This window comes from Podarcis cretensis (genome assembly GCF_951804945.1).
Source record: "Podarcis cretensis genome assembly, chromosome: 15".
NCBI classification, from domain to species: Eukaryota; Metazoa; Chordata; class Lepidosauria; order Squamata; family Lacertidae; genus Podarcis; species Podarcis cretensis.
In genome coordinates, this window is record NC_137185.1 from 15,941,876 (window position 1) to 15,956,914 (window position 15,039).

Here is a 15,039-nt window from a genome sequence, read left to right on the forward strand (position 1 = left end):
ATCTATCGAGCTCAGAATCCTATTTCCACAGTGACCCACCAGTCCTCGGTGTTTTGGGAGGAGTTGAGAGAAAGCACACTTGACATGCTCAAAAGCTCATTTTGTCAAAGCAGCAGGAGCCCCGCCCCCTTTTCCCTGCTTTCCCCCATGGAAGGAGGACGGAAAGGCACCCTCCTTGTTGAGATGTGATCAGATGCTCGGAGAGGATATACAGTTTTGTTAAATGACACTACTGATTTCACTTCAGACGCCAAGGCAGCAGGAGCCCCGCCCCCTTCTGCTTGCTCACCCGCTGGGAGGCTGAGAAAAAGCACTCTTAACATGCTCAGAATCTCCTACTTAAGATACCAAGGCAGCAAAGGACCCGTCCCCTTTAGGCGACCCCCGCCCCTTCCCGCTGTTTTGCTAGGAGGGGGGCTGCTTTAAAGCTCTCCCTCCCCCGCCCGCCCCTTCTTCCTCCTGCCGCGCCCACCGCCTTTTTTCCATACCGGGAAAGCGTCGTCGGCGTCCCCTTTAAGAGCGTCGGCGCGGCCGAGGGCGCCCCCTGGCGGCCCGCGGCGGCGCTGCAGGTGCAGGTGGAGGATCGCGCGCCTCCAGGTGCGGCCGCCGCTGCTGCTGCTCCGTCGGCTCGGCCGTCCCCACCATGGAGCGCGATCGGGGCCCGCGGGGCTCGGCGGTGGACCTGGGCTTCGGGGCGCTCAGCACCGCGCAGCTCCGCGCCCTCATGCGGGACGAGACGTGGCTGGAGCGCATCGTCAAGCTGAGCAGGAAGGTAAGCCCAGGATCGGGACCCCCGAGGAGGAGAGGATCGGGCCCCTGGGAGGGAGAGGTGGAACGGGGGGGCCGCATCCTGCCTCTTTTTTGCACGCATCGCTTGGATGGCATGCATCGGGATGCACATCTCAGCCCCCTCCCGGTCCAAACATGTAACCGACCCCCACCCCACCCCGCCATCCATCTAATCTCCCCCCCCCCCCGGCCAATTAAAACACCCACAGCACACAAAGGGGGCAGCGATACCCCCGTCAGGCCTGCTACTGCCCTCCTCTGGAGCCGTGCCACACACCCCAAAACCCTATTGCAGAGAGGGTGCCCGTTGATGAGGGGGGCATGGCATGGGGGGCACAGTGCCAATCCAGCCAGGCCTGTGCTTGGTGCCCAGAGACGGTGTCCAGCACCACCACTGACGGCCTTTCCACAGAGGCTTGTGGCTATGACCCCCAAAACACCCCATGCCCATGCCCCCCAAATGTGCAATCCTGTGGGGCAAACCAGCCGCTCCCTGACTGCCTCCCAACCTGGCCGATATTCCTCTCTATCTCACCCCCCATCCAAACAGCTGCCTGGGGGGGGGACCATAATGCCCCCCACTTACCTTCAAAGCTCTTAACAGGACACCCCAAACAAATGTGAGCATAGCTGCTGTTTCCTTGGCACCCCACTTCCTCAGTTACCCACCCACCCCCTACCAAAATAGATGCTACCGAGCCCTTTTGCATGGTGATTTTAATATTCTGCTGCTTCCCCAGACACCTGTCACTTGGACCCCCCCTCCCCAAAAAATTAACCGCCCCCTTGCAGCAGTTTTTGCAAAGGCTCCTTCTTTGTTATCTCTATGCCACTGGCGATACCAGTTGAGGGTCGAGGTGTGTGTGTGTGTGAGGGAGGCTGCAAGGGCCTGGATGCTTTGTCTGTGTGGGTGGGGAGCCTCCATCCTGGGGTGCCCCCTCCCTCCCCTCCAAAACCAGCCCCAATGCTCATAATCGCAAACCCACGCACCCTCCCCGCACACCCCTGTCTGTTTTGTTTTTCTGCACCCTTAGGAAGGGAGTTTGGGATCCATCCAAGGCTCACTGAATCAGCCTGAGGATTTATTTTTATTTTATTTTGGGGGGGGTGTTGCTGTCTGTATTGTGTGCAGGGTGGGTGGGTGGGTGGGCTTGCCAAATAATTGCCAGAGCCTTTCATACATTTGGATCACGGATGGCGTAGGGTTTTGCCTTTCCGACAGAGAGCCATGGAAACAAAGGACATCCTCTTTTTGTTTTTGGCCAACCCCTACTAAATCTAACTAGCCTCCTCCCCGTTCCAGGAATCCCACCCCCCCCCCCCCCGCCTCCTAATTCTGGCTCCCCAAAACCTTTACAGGCCCACTCAATTTTGTGTCCACCCCCACCCCAATCCAGACACGTCACAGACTGCTGTTGCTGTCCATTCTCCCAAGAATACGTCGGGTCTGTTTATCTCAGAAAGGCACCTTCGCCTCACGACCCTGGGAAGCAGGAGATCCCACACACACCCTGTTTCCTGGGTTTGTCCTGGGTTAATTGCTCTGGAATAACTGTTTCTCTGTGGGGTGCCCCACGAGGGTTTGAGAGGACCCCGGGACCATCCCTGTGTGGTCCCACAACTCCGCCCCACTCAATGCCCCAGAGATGCCCCCAAATGGGGCACGGGTGTAGAAAGGATTCCACATCGTGTGGACATTTAGCCAGGATTAAAACTGGGGTGGGTGATGCAAGGCCCTGTCTGCCCCCCCCCCCCGGTTGTTGGGGGGGACGACCTAAACAAAGCCTTGTAGCAGGCATCCTACTTGCAATGCTATTTGAGAATTGCTTAAAGAATGTTGCTCTGTGCAGTGGGTCATCTTGGAAGAATTAGGCGCATCTTCAACGGGGGCGGGGGGGAGAGTCCAGATGCCATCTTGCTCTGAGGCTCAGTCAGGGCAGCAGGTTAGACAGAGGTGGGCACCGTCGCAGTTTCTCATTGGCCCTGCTGCAAACTCAAGAGCGCTGAGCGGATCTAGCTGTTGGATATGGGTTGGTGGAGCGGAGAAGCATCCCGCTCTGGTCCATCTGATTAACGTGAATGTTGGGAGGTTTGGGACAGATAAGAGGAAGTCCTTCCTGCATTGCATGGTTAAACTACGGAACTCACTTCCACAGGGGGCCACCAACTCGGGTGGCTTTTAAAGAGAATTAGACAAATTCATGGAGGATGATAAAGCTATTGAAGGCTACTCGCCATGGTGGGGCTATGCTGTGCCTCCAGAGTTGGAAACTCTGTTGCTGGAAATGGCAAGAGGGAAGAGGGCTCTTGCTTGTGGGCTTCCCATCAGGGCATCTGGTTGGTCACTGTGAGAATGGGATGCTGAGCCAAATGGGCCCCCTTTGGCCTGATCCAGGCCTCTTCTTGTGTCTGCTAAGCAAATGTATCTGGTTTCTTCCACACAGGGGCTCCGAAGCCACTGTTGCTTGCCTGAGCCATGGGAGCTTAAAGTTTCAGAAACGGGAGCCTTAAAGATCCCAAAATGTTCATAGCTTGGGCAAGGACAGGAGAGAGCTGGGAATTTGCTCTGAGGAGAGATGTTGTCATTGCCTGTGACAATTGCGATAGTCAGCAGTTCAGAATCTAAACTTTAGTTGCCTTGTGGCATAGAGACATTCTCTCCGGTTATCCTTGTAAAGTCGCAGCTTGCTTCTTATCCCCATATTGCAGATGGGAAAACTGAGGCTGAGTGGTGATTGTTTACCCAAAGGCACCACCAAGTGAGTTCATGGGTGTTAGATATAAATCCTCTCTGTTCACAGTTTTAGCCATACTGCATGGTTTTTCTTCCTGTTGCTTATAATTAAGTTTATTGGTTTACTCCTCCATCCATCCTCTCCCCCACCCCACCCCCTGTGGGCTCTCTGTTATGAAGCGGGGCCTTTGTACTGGTGGCTCCACTGCTCTAGAGCTTGGCTCTCCCTGTCTGTGAATGGACGCCCTTGTTTCCTCCAACTTTGAATTGTTTTGGTCGCCAGCATATTACAAAAACCTACTTGACGTCTGCAGACTGTGTTTGTCTGCCATTAAAGATTACATTCTGCTCTGGATAGGAGCTGTTTATGGCACAAAAGCTTTTAATAAGTTTAAAAACCAGTCCATCAATTTAATATCAATAACACAACACCATCAATGTGCCTGGCACTTTGAGAAGAGGTCCCTGCCTCATGGACCAAACAGTTGCACCATTTGCAAGAAACAGAGGGTGGCTGAGCTGCAGAAAAGGCTCCTGGTGAGCAAACAGGTAGCTCAAGCAAGTTAGTCAAGCCACATATTGCAGAGGATTGCGAGGCCAATCCTTTGTTGTTGTTGTTTGTTATATTTATATCCTGCCTTTTTCCCAGACAGGGAGTCAAGGCAGCTTACACAAATTAAAACAAGACAGATAAAGCACAGAAGGCTAAAATCATATAAAAGATGATAGTTAAAAAGTAATTAAGCTCTAATAAAACAATATAAAAACAGATCTATTAAACTACAGATGTGGCACTATTTAAAAGCCCTTTTCTTTAAAAACATCTGGTTCCCAAAAAGCCTGTTGGAATGAAGCCGTTGTCACCTGCTGGCGGAAGGGCAACAAGGAGTGAGTGAGTTTGGTTTCTCTAGGGAGGGAGTTCCTCAGTCTGGGGGCAGCCACTGATAAGACCAGGCACCCCAAAACTTGGCCCTCCAGCTGTTTGGGGACTACAACTCCCATCATCCCTAGCTAACAGGACCAGTGGTCAGGGATGATGGGAACTGTAGTCCCAAAACATCTGGGGGGCCAAGTTTGGGGGTGCCTGGACAAGACCCCCTCCCCCATCCCCACCAAGCGTGCCTGTGAGGCTGGAAGGACTGAGAGAAGAGCCTCTGTATGGCTTCCCCCATCCTGCACACCAACTAGACTAGTAGCCGAAACAACCAAACTCAGCCTCACCCACCTACCCTAAAATATTATTCCTCCAACCGTGGAGGCAGAGCATAAGCCATCCTGTCAAATAGCCATCAATAGCTATATTCTCCTCCGTGAATTTATCCAGTCCTCTTTTAAAGCCATCCAAGTTGGTGGCCAGCCCTGCGTCTTCCTGTGGGAGGGAGTTCCACAGTTTAACGCTGTGTCTGTCTATTGCAGTTCCAAAACTTGCAGCTGGAACGGGAGAGGCGCCTGGCCTCCAACTACGCTTTGGCCAAGCAGAACCTGGCACTGCAACCACGGCTGGAGAACGGCAAGGCCTCTCTGGCCATCAAGTACCAGGAGCTGAGGGAACTGCGGGAGACATGCCGGGACAAGCAGCAGCGTCTGGGTGAGCCCCCTCCCCCCATATCCAAGCCTGGCAGCCATCTTTCCTTGAGCCTCGCCTGACCCCTCATTCCGGTTGTCTGCCAGCTGTGGCTCTCTGCGCGGAAGGGGAATTCTGCACATGCTTTTGTGACTTATTTGCTGTTTATTTCCTAACGCTTCTAAACCGCCTCTTTGTGGAAAACCTTAGAGCTGTTTGCAAAAAGAGTAAAACTCTGAGATTATTAGTAAAAAAACCACTAAGACATTAAAATTAAAATAAAACCAGCAACAAACTAAAAACACACCAACACTGTAAACAACTGACCAGGCTCGTTTAAACAAAAAATGTATTTAGCAGGGGAAAGAGTGATGTCAATAGGCAGGGAGTTCCAAAGGGTAGGAATTTGAGTTGAGCTCCAGGCTGGGCTTTGTCGGACTGGTGTGTCCCATGAGCAGGGCTGCCAGACCTCCAGGGCTCACCTGAAGTCTGCAGGTTGGTCTGGCCCAGGTGGAACGGGAAGCTGGCTGCAAATTATTGCTTATATTCTCTAGGGTGGGACTCTGCGCTCCTGCCCTTCCTCCTCCCTTCTCCCAATTAACCTCCATCTCCAGGGCTGTGGTAGGACGGAGCACAGAGGAAGAACCACCAGGGGCCGCCCCCTGTGATATCACCCTAAGTCTCAGCTTTGGGCCCTGAAATCTCAGCTTCCGGGATGCTCCTGACCCCGTGACCTTATCCTTGAGCCACGCTGGCATCCTATAATAGCATGTCATAGCCTCTTCCTACTCCCCCACCCACCATTCCATGGCGATTCTCTAGGATAGAGGCTTCCTGTTGTTGTTAATTGCCCACCCATCACCCTAAGGTCCCAAGGTAAAACGCAGTATTAAAAACAATTAAAAACAACATTCAACCATAAAATTAAGGCGGTTCCTAAAACCATAAACCTCAAGGCTCAAAAGGACCTTTCTGGTGGTGGCTCCCCACTTGTGCGAAGCTGTCCGCAGGAGACTTGCCTGGCACCGCCTCAACATACACAAAGCATTTCTTTTCTGCCTGACCTTTGGCTGTGAATTCTCTGTGGCCTCCTTCAGTGGGTGGGATGTTTTATCCTTGCATTTTAAAAAGATGAACACGTTTTAGATTTTTCTCTGTGTTTTGTCCTGGGCTGGTTTTATCGTGTGTGGGGTTTTTTATTGCCTTAAGTCACTTTAAAACAAAAACAAAACAACCCTCAACGTTTAATAGGTAATAATAAATATTGATATCCATCCCAGCTGCAGAGAGCAGAAGCGACTTGGGATCCAAAATATCTGGTTGGGGAAGTCTGGTGTATGCAGTGTGGCTTAGCAGGAGAGCCCCATACTTTTACAAGACAGCTATTCTTTTGGCTTAAAGTGTGAAAGAGACAAAAATGGCATTAAGCACCCCTGTATGTATACACACATCTGGCAGTCTGGATTGGGCTGTGGACCACTAGCCCCCAACACATCCTACAGGGATGCTTAGGGAGCCTGTGATTCCCATTAGCACAGCTGCATGAGACCCAATTGCTTGTGTGGAGTCACTTTTGGACCGGAATGATGGGGCATTGAGGTCACCCCACCAGGAACCTTCCTCTTTTATTTGTTCATTTGAGAAACTGCATTTATTTACCACTATATATAATTTTTTTAATTTAAAAAACCAGACACAATCAAAGCAGTGTTCAACAATAAAACCATAAAAAGGTTAAAAACAGACAGCAGTCAACCAATGAGGAAGGATGCATTTACAATTGCCTGCAAAGTATTGGCAGAATAGAATAGTTTCCAGCAAGTGTTCAAATGCCGGCACAGAAGGCGCCTACTGAATCTCTAACAGCAGAGAGTTCCACAGGACACCAAAGGTTCGGTTTCTCGTTGTTGTCAAACAAGCATCACCAACCTGGGGAATGGCCAGTGATGTTCCTGCAGATAATCTCAGTGAACAAGTTGGGATGTAAGTGTTCAGGCAGTCCCTGGTCAGGAAAGGAATCTTCCAAAAGCAATTTGCAAGCCCCTATGTCACAACAGAAACTACAATGCAATTTAAGGAGGAGGGTGGGAAAACATCAAAACAAAGCAATTTATTCAGGACTAGCAACTTGCCCATCCCACTAGTTCTGTACAGTAAACGTTTGCCAACCTGGTGTCCTCCAGAAGTTTGGGACTATGGCCAGATTCACCCCATACATTTAGTAGACTATGATACCACTTTGAACAGTCATGGTTTGCCCCAAAGAATTCTGGGAAGTGTTGTTTGTTTAGGGTGCTGAGAACAGTTAGGAGGCCCCTATTCCCCTCCCAGAGCTACAATTCCCAGCATGGTTTCACAATCCCTCTTCCCCAGGAAGGCTGCCAGGGGGTCAATCCCTGATGTCTCCAGGTAGCAGGCTGGGAGAGATGCCTTTCTGAAATCCTGGGTGGCAGCTGCCCATCAGAGCAGACAGCCCAGAGGTAGATGGACCAGTGAGTCCAACACTGTAAAGGCAGCTTATATTCATCATTATCTTTTATTATTTGTATGCCAACCATCTGACTGGGTTGCCCCAGCCACTCTGGTGGCTCCCAACAAATTGAAACATCTCACACAGTAAAACATCAAACATTAAAAACCATGAGGACCAGGAACTTACCACGATGGTAGATCACCTGTTGTTTTGCTGACCCGGACTAATGTTCCGTTTCCTAGAGCAGGATGGAGAAGGAAGGTGAAGCCCCGATGGCACCTTGGGATTAAACCCTGCTCCGTGGGAGGGAAGAGTGAGGGCACTAGGGAAGGAGTGTCTGTGACTGAGGCTGCTTTTTTGCCTGGCAGGGGCCTGTATGGCCAAGTGGACCCCCGAGAATGCAGTGAGCAGGCTGCAAGCTGAGCTGGACGGCGTGGAGGCCAAGGTGGAGGTGAGTTGCCATAATGGGGGGCTAGTAGTGAGGGGAAACACCTGCACTGAAGTGCATATGGCCGCCGGCCCCACAAAACTGTGTTGTAGGGTTGTCAAGGAGTCCATCAGCTGGGGGCACCAGAGCCCAATAAGGCAAGTTTTCTGCTCAGCCTCATCCTCCCTGCTGAGTTCTGCGAGAGGAAGAGGAAGCTCCTTGGGTGTTTTTGCCACAGTGGGCAATTCCCTTTAACCCTGATGGCTGAGATCGCAGAACCATAGAACAGTGCAGGGATCGCAGCACAGATGGGTGTGTGTGAAGGTTTGCAAAAACAACCTCCCCTGCAGAGGTTTATCATTTATTTTTTAATTAAATTTGTATAGCACCCTTCACCTGTTGATCTCAGGACGGTTTGCAACCTAAAAGTGCAGTACAGTCGTACCTTAGATCCCGAACACCTTGCGAGTTGAACGTTTTGGCTCCTGAACGCCACAAACCCGGAATTGAGCGTTACGGTTTGCAAACATTCTTTGGAACCTGAACGTCTGCCTTCCGCAGCTTCAGATTGGCTGCAGGAGCCGCACTTTGGTTTCTGAACGTTTTGGAAGTCAAATGGACTTGCAGAACGGATTCTGCTCGACTTCCGAGGTACCACTGTATAAGATTTGCGTTCGTTGTCCCACCCACTTTTGGTCCTGGCTCCGCCCACCACTTGCACGTGAAGGTTTCCAAGAAGGGAACGTGGCTCTGGGCTGAACAGGGTTCCCTGTCCCTGACCTCTCTGTATAAATTGGGCCCTGCAGGTTTCACTTTTCCCTCTTCACTTTAATTTCATAAAGGGGGTCCGAGGATCATCTAGTCCAACCCGCTTCAAGGAGGGGGCGAGAGGGGCGGAAGGACCTCCAGAGGCTTGCTTGAATTCTCCCATTCCTTCCTCCCCCTGCCCTGTTTATTTCCAGGAGCAGATGGAGCAGTTTCTCTGCTGGGACCTCCCCGTGGAGACCTTTGTGGAGTCTTTCCAGCACGCCCGAATGCTCTCCCACCTGCGCCGCACCCAGCTGGAGAAGCTGCAGAGTGCCCTCAAACTGGAGAAACTGGAGAAGGCCAAGGACAAGCCCAGCCCTGGCAGCGAGGAGCCGCCCGCCGTCTCCCCCGCCCTCCCAGTGCCAGCGCCGCCTCCACCACCGACTTCGGCCCAAGCCCCTCCTCCAGCGCCAAACGGGCCGCCCCCCAAGGTCTTCCAGCTGCGCTTGGCGCCAGCGTTCCTCATCCCCTCGGAGGCCGTGCTCCCCATCCCGGTGGGGACCGGCCCCCAAAAGTGCTGCCTGCCGGCCCTGGCCACCTCGCACCCTGCCGCTCCCTTCGTGAGCTCGCCCTTGAGCCTGATTGGACACATCCACCTGGCGCAGGCCCACCTGCCTCCCCAGCAGAAGAAGAAGGAGCCCCCACACCGGTAGCCGACTGCAGCTGACGGACCGTTTTTACCGGAGCCTCCGTCGCGAGACGAGACGGGCCAGGGTCCGGGGCGCGGCACCGCCAGCACCCCCCCCCCCGACCTGCCAACCACTCTGCCCGCCCAGACTTGCCCAGAGCTGGGGCGTTGGGGTGGGGCAGGACTATGGCAGCTACAGGGGGGTGTCCTATATGATTTAGACGCTCGGTGCTTTCTCTGTCTCCCATCTCTTGGGGCTGCCTGGCCGGCTGGGGCTATCAAACGTTATTGTAAGTATAGGTGCCGGAGGGCCGGGGAGGGGGGCTGCCCTCCCCCATCATTTAGAAATAAGGGAAAGTCTATATTTAGCTCCACCCCTCTCCTTTTTTGTGGGGGGACCCTATGACCATTCTGCACCCATTCGACGCCAGAAAGAGCATAGGAGCCAACTCTCAGGGGCCGAGGTCCCTTCGCCGTCGTCCCCATAAAATATTTGAGGGGGCCCCCCAAAGTTGATAGGCATTGCCATTTAAATGGTGTGCGTGTGCCGCGTCTTGTGATCAATTATGCGGGGCGGGGTTTACCTGAGCCCCCCGATATTTTATTCCATTTGGCACCCCTGAGAGAGAGAGAGGCTTGCAGGCTGCCCCCCATCCTGCTTTGAGGCGGCTGACTGGGTGGGAACGCCTGTCCTCCAGACCCAGCCCACAAACAGAACTTCCCCTTTATAGCACAAGTGTCTCCATTTTGGATGCCAGAGGGAAAGACCAAGAAAAGGGGTAGAGTAGAGCACATTTGGGATGGTGGTGTGGGGTGAAGGGAGTTGAGCACAGGCAGATATTCTGTTGGCGGGGTGTGTTGTTGTTTTTTTTTTTGAGCCAGAAGCTGAATTCTCCTTCTCCCCCTCGCCTCCTCACAATAATTTGTATGTTGGGAGTGAGGGGGGTAGGGCGGCTTCTGAAGTAGAACTGGGAGGGCTAATTTGGGGGGTTGGGGGGCAAGGGCTGAGGTTGCGAAGCACAGGGTAGGACATGAAGCCCAAAGTTAGGCCACGGCTAGAGGATGGGTTTGTGGAACCAGCACACACGGATTCAACAGGGTATGGGGTGTGGGGCTCAGCCAGGGTCTGGGGTGGGGGGTGGGGTGGAATTTGTCTTTCCAGAAGACGTAGGGCTGAGTGACACACACACACACAAAACTGGGGCGGGGTGGGCCAGGTGAGGATGTATTTTTGAGCCGTTTTAACTTGAATGTGCTTGCAAAAATTTGAATTGTCAGGATCGGGGGGGGGGGGGGAGGCTGCAGCGAGAAGGAGGATTGAACCGGAAAACTTATTTGTGTTTTTTTTTAAAAAAAATCCAGAGAGTCTCAAGTACTCCCTCATGGAAGAGGTGGTTTCTGTGTCTCTGAATGAGTCACTGGCCCGGTTTTCTTCTCTTGTTCAGCCTCCTCAGGAGCTGGTACAAGTGAGTCATTCAGTCATTGCCGAGGGAACCAGAAAGCAGTATTCTGACCTGCCAGCAGATGAGGCTGCCTGCCACTTCTCTGCATGAGCAATTTGTATGAAGTGTCTCGAAAAACGTTTTTTAAAAAAGCGAAACAAATCTTGAAATTTGCGTTCAGCTGTCAAAAGGTCCCCACTTTTTGTTGACTGTCGGTGAGATTTTTATTTCAGCTCTTGCAGATGGGACATGCCCTGTCGTCTAAAGACAGACAGCTGGGATGGGTAAATGAGTGCAGCTGTCGCACCTCTGACTGTGCCATCCCTGGTGTAGAAAGAGCATTTGGGGTGTCCCTGGGTGAGCTGGTGAGAAAGGTACAGCTGTGGGAGTTGACTGTGGGGAGCGTGCTCAGGCAGGGGACGGCTTCTCCCCTCTTCCATGGGGCATGACGTCCCTGTGACTGATCCCACTTTGGGAGAGGAGGACGGCAGCGCTCTCCACCTCTGGCTGGTTGCTGGGGTGATTGTAGCAGGAGGGATTGTGTACCAGGTGATTGTAGCAGGAGGGATTGTGTACCAGGGCATATCCTCCAATCCGGCGCTGAGAAACCAGCCCCTCATTTAGGGAGCCAGGAGGTCTGGGACAGTGAGAGGAAGAAAGCAGCTGACAGCTGGAGGCCTGGAAGAACCTTCTTTCTTTGCTTGAACCCAGGCAGGAGCATGGCACAGCAGCTATGATGAAGGGAATGCACTCTGCACACGCTCAGAGGCACTGTCAGCATTCCACAGGTCCCAGAGCTGAAAGCACACCCAGTTGCTTTGCCTTGCTAGATTACTCCGGTTCAAATGAACCCCTGGCCAGCCTAGTCTTCCTTCTACACTGTATGATCCCTGACCCCCTCACTGCTGCAGCCGCCAGGTTCTCCAATCACAAAGTCATTACAACCACCTATTTTCCCTCTGCAAGGGCTGCAAAATCCAGTTCCTGGAGGAGAAAATGTAGAGGATTGGGCACTGAGGGGTTGTGATTCAGGACCATCTGAAACAACCACCCCTCACTCTAGAGGGCATATTCCAGGGAGCTGAAGTAAAACGCCGATTTAATTTGCATAAAACTTATCCTCCGCTTGATTGTAAGGAAAACCTTGAAGCGGTTTACAGTGTTTGATGAGGTCTGAATCCTAAATGTCAAGCTTGGTGGAATTTGGCAGAAGCAAAGCCAGTTTGCAAAAATAAAGGGGGGGGCTGAATTATTGGTAGGAAATGGAATCATAGAATGGGAGAGTTGGAAGGGACCAGAATAGGGAGCCTGTAGCCCTCCAGACAGAGCCAGACACCAGCTCCCATCATCATTGTCCCTGACTACTGGTCATGCTGGCTGCTAGATGCTAATCTAGGGGGCACCGGGTTGACAGGCTTATATCATGGCACTCCAGAGGGCCCCCCTCCCTGGCTTTGCAGTAGTTATGGTGGCCCCTGATCTTGAATGCTGGAAGTGTCAGGACTGATAAAAGAAAGTCCTTTTTTGTGCAGTGCAAAGTTGAACTGTGGAACTCCCTGCTGTAGTGATGGCCAGCAGCCTAGATGGCTTTAAAAGAGCATTAGACAAATTCATGATGGAGGAGGAGGACCATTGATGACTACTAACCATTATGGCTAGTTAGGGCTTCCGCAGTTAGAGGGCCAGGAATGCTTCTAAATACCGATTACTGGAAATCCCAGGAGGGGAGAGGCTCTCAGGTCCTGCTTGCCGGTTTTCCATAGGCATCTAGTTGGCCCCTCTAAAATCAAAGGCTGCTGGGATAGAAGGGCCAATGGCCTGATCCAGCAGCCTCTTCTTATGTTCCTGTGTTGTTAGACTTCATCTCCCTTCATCCCTGGCCAATGGCTATGCTGTCTAGGCCTGGTGGGAGTCTAACAACACCCAGAGGAAGGTCACAGATGTTCGCCCTCCACCCTGGTTTTATAGGCTGGTTCTCTGAAACCTGCTAGTCCAGAGCCCTGCTGGATCAGGCTGAAAGTCCACAGTGTTCAGCGTTCTGTTTCCACTAGCAGTCAATCAGATGCCTTTGGGAGGCCCACAAGAGAATTCCCCATTGGTCATTTCCAGTGGGACAACTGCAACCCAGAGGCAGACTACTCCTGAACCTGAAAAGTCTCTTCAGCTGTTGTGATGGATGGCTGACGATATACCGCATTTTTCGCTCTATAACACGCACCCGACCATAACACGCACGTGGTTTTTAGAGGAAGAAAATCCGTAGGCATGCCACCCATAGGCATTTCCTCCATAACACACACAGACATTTCCTCTTACTTTCTAGGAGGAAAAAAGTGAGTGTTATGGTGCAAAAAATACGGTACCTCTCCATCCATGAATTTGCCCAAACTCCATGTTTTCACTGGAAATGTAACAGAGGGTGTTGCTTTAGAATATTCGGGGGGGGGGGGGCGGGATGGCTCCATTTGCAGAGGAAATCTGACATTCCAAAATTTGTCTGAAACCTTCTAAGTTGTCTCAGCTCCCAAGGAAGGAGAGGAGGAAAGCGGGGGCCCATGGACAATTATATTTTAATTCATTTAAATGCATGCAAATGTAACGCGGCTGGTTTTCTAGCATCGATACAGAACAGTTTTCCTATTTGATGGCTAGGTTTTTAAAAAACACAACCACCTGGGTTGAGCTTTGAAAGAGCCCCACATCCTGGTTTTGGGGGGGGGGAGGTGGGTGATAATGTATTTCCACCTATATCCAGGAACATCCCCCCCCCCCAAAAAAAAGACCTCACTTTCCTGAGAAAGCCTAGTGGCCTCGTTCTTGGAATATAATTTTGCTGATTTGGGTTTTTTTCTGCAATATTTGAGAAACGGGGGGTGGGGGAGGAGAGGAAGGGGCAGTTTCCTGGGGTTCTCCCTGTCTCTGAAACATCAACTGAACTTTCTTGACACTCTCCCCACCCCCACCCTATTACAAGCCAGAACCTCTCTCTTTCAGGATCCACTGCAAAACTTTCCATGTGTGTCAGGGGTTGGGTAGGGTGGGTGGGGGTCTTTAAATATTCCCACGGTCTCAATCCGATTCCGGCAGCTTCAAGGTAGACCCCATGCTGTCTTTGTGGACGTTTTCTTTTCCATGTAATGTTTTTGGAAAAATAAGTGTGGAAACAAGTATATAAATATAAATATATTCTTTGGAATAAATCGAAGGAATACATTTCTGCCAGCGGCGTTTTCAACTGCAGGGGTCATCTGCATTCTACAGACATTGAAGTATGTGGGTGGGCGGGAGACCAGCATCATGGTGGAAACAATGAGATTTTCATAGAACTGTCAAATTGGAAGGGACCCAAGGGTCATCTAGTCAAACCCTTCAGTGCAAATTGTTTTCTAGTTTGCACATGAAAATTTGGAAGATGTACCCATTAAATCACAATCCCCTGTGGTCTCCGAAAGTAGCCATAGTGGCAATGTATAGTTGCCTATTTAAGCTCATGCCTATCTCTTAAATCAGTGGTCACGGACCTGCTAACAATGGCAGTCATTGCAATGTGCTGGGCGTGTTGGTTGCTAAGCATGCAGATAGGTCTGAGAACAGGCTGAAGATTGGAGGAGTGGCTGCTGATGTCACAAAGGCACCAAGGGCTACTTTGTACAGAATCTTATGAGGAACAATTGAGGGAGATGGGGAAGTTTAACCTGGAGAAGATATGAAAGCTGTCCTCAGCTATCTTAAAGGTGGTCACATGGAAAACGACAACATTGAACACCAGCTGTATTTGTTGGGTTGATTTCTGTTCCGGATATGAGATGAATAGGTGGTCTCCTGAGACCACAAGCTGAACATGAGTCAACAGTGTGATGCAGCAGCAAATAAAGCTAATGTAATTCTAGGCTGTATCAACAGAAATCTAGAGTCCAGATCAAGGGAAATTTTGTTCTGCCTTAGTTAGACCCCACCTGGTATCCTGTGTCGAGTTCTGGAAGGTGTGCAGAGGAGGGCAACCAGGTTGGTCATAGAATTATAGAGTTGGAAGGGACCCTAAAAGGGCATACAGTATACTGGACCCAGGAAGTCCTATTGATGCCACGTAGATCTGTGAGGAAAACTGGGAGAGCGGACCCTCTGGAAGTTAAGATGCTGATTGACTATGGCAGGGTACGTGTGTCTCACAGGCC

The 15,039-nt window shown here is 51.5% G+C and overlaps 1 protein-coding gene across 1 annotated transcript in view; it reads left to right on the forward strand.

The window, feature by feature from the left end:
• Positions 1-573: 573 nt before the first annotated feature.
• VPS37D (VPS37D subunit of ESCRT-I) overlaps positions 574-15,039 on the forward strand; it is a 103,403-nt gene continuing 88,937 nt past the window's right edge. Inside the window, exons 1-4 of the mRNA XM_079954611.1 lie at positions 574-772; positions 4,940-5,111; positions 7,929-8,011; positions 8,950-11,413. Of these exons, the coding sequence (XP_079810737.1) occupies positions 644-772; positions 4,940-5,111; positions 7,929-8,011; positions 8,950-9,447 (882 nt within the window). The 5' untranslated portion in view covers positions 574-643 and the 3' untranslated portion in view covers positions 9,448-11,413. The remainder of the gene's footprint in view (positions 773-4,939; positions 5,112-7,928; positions 8,012-8,949; positions 11,414-15,039) is intronic.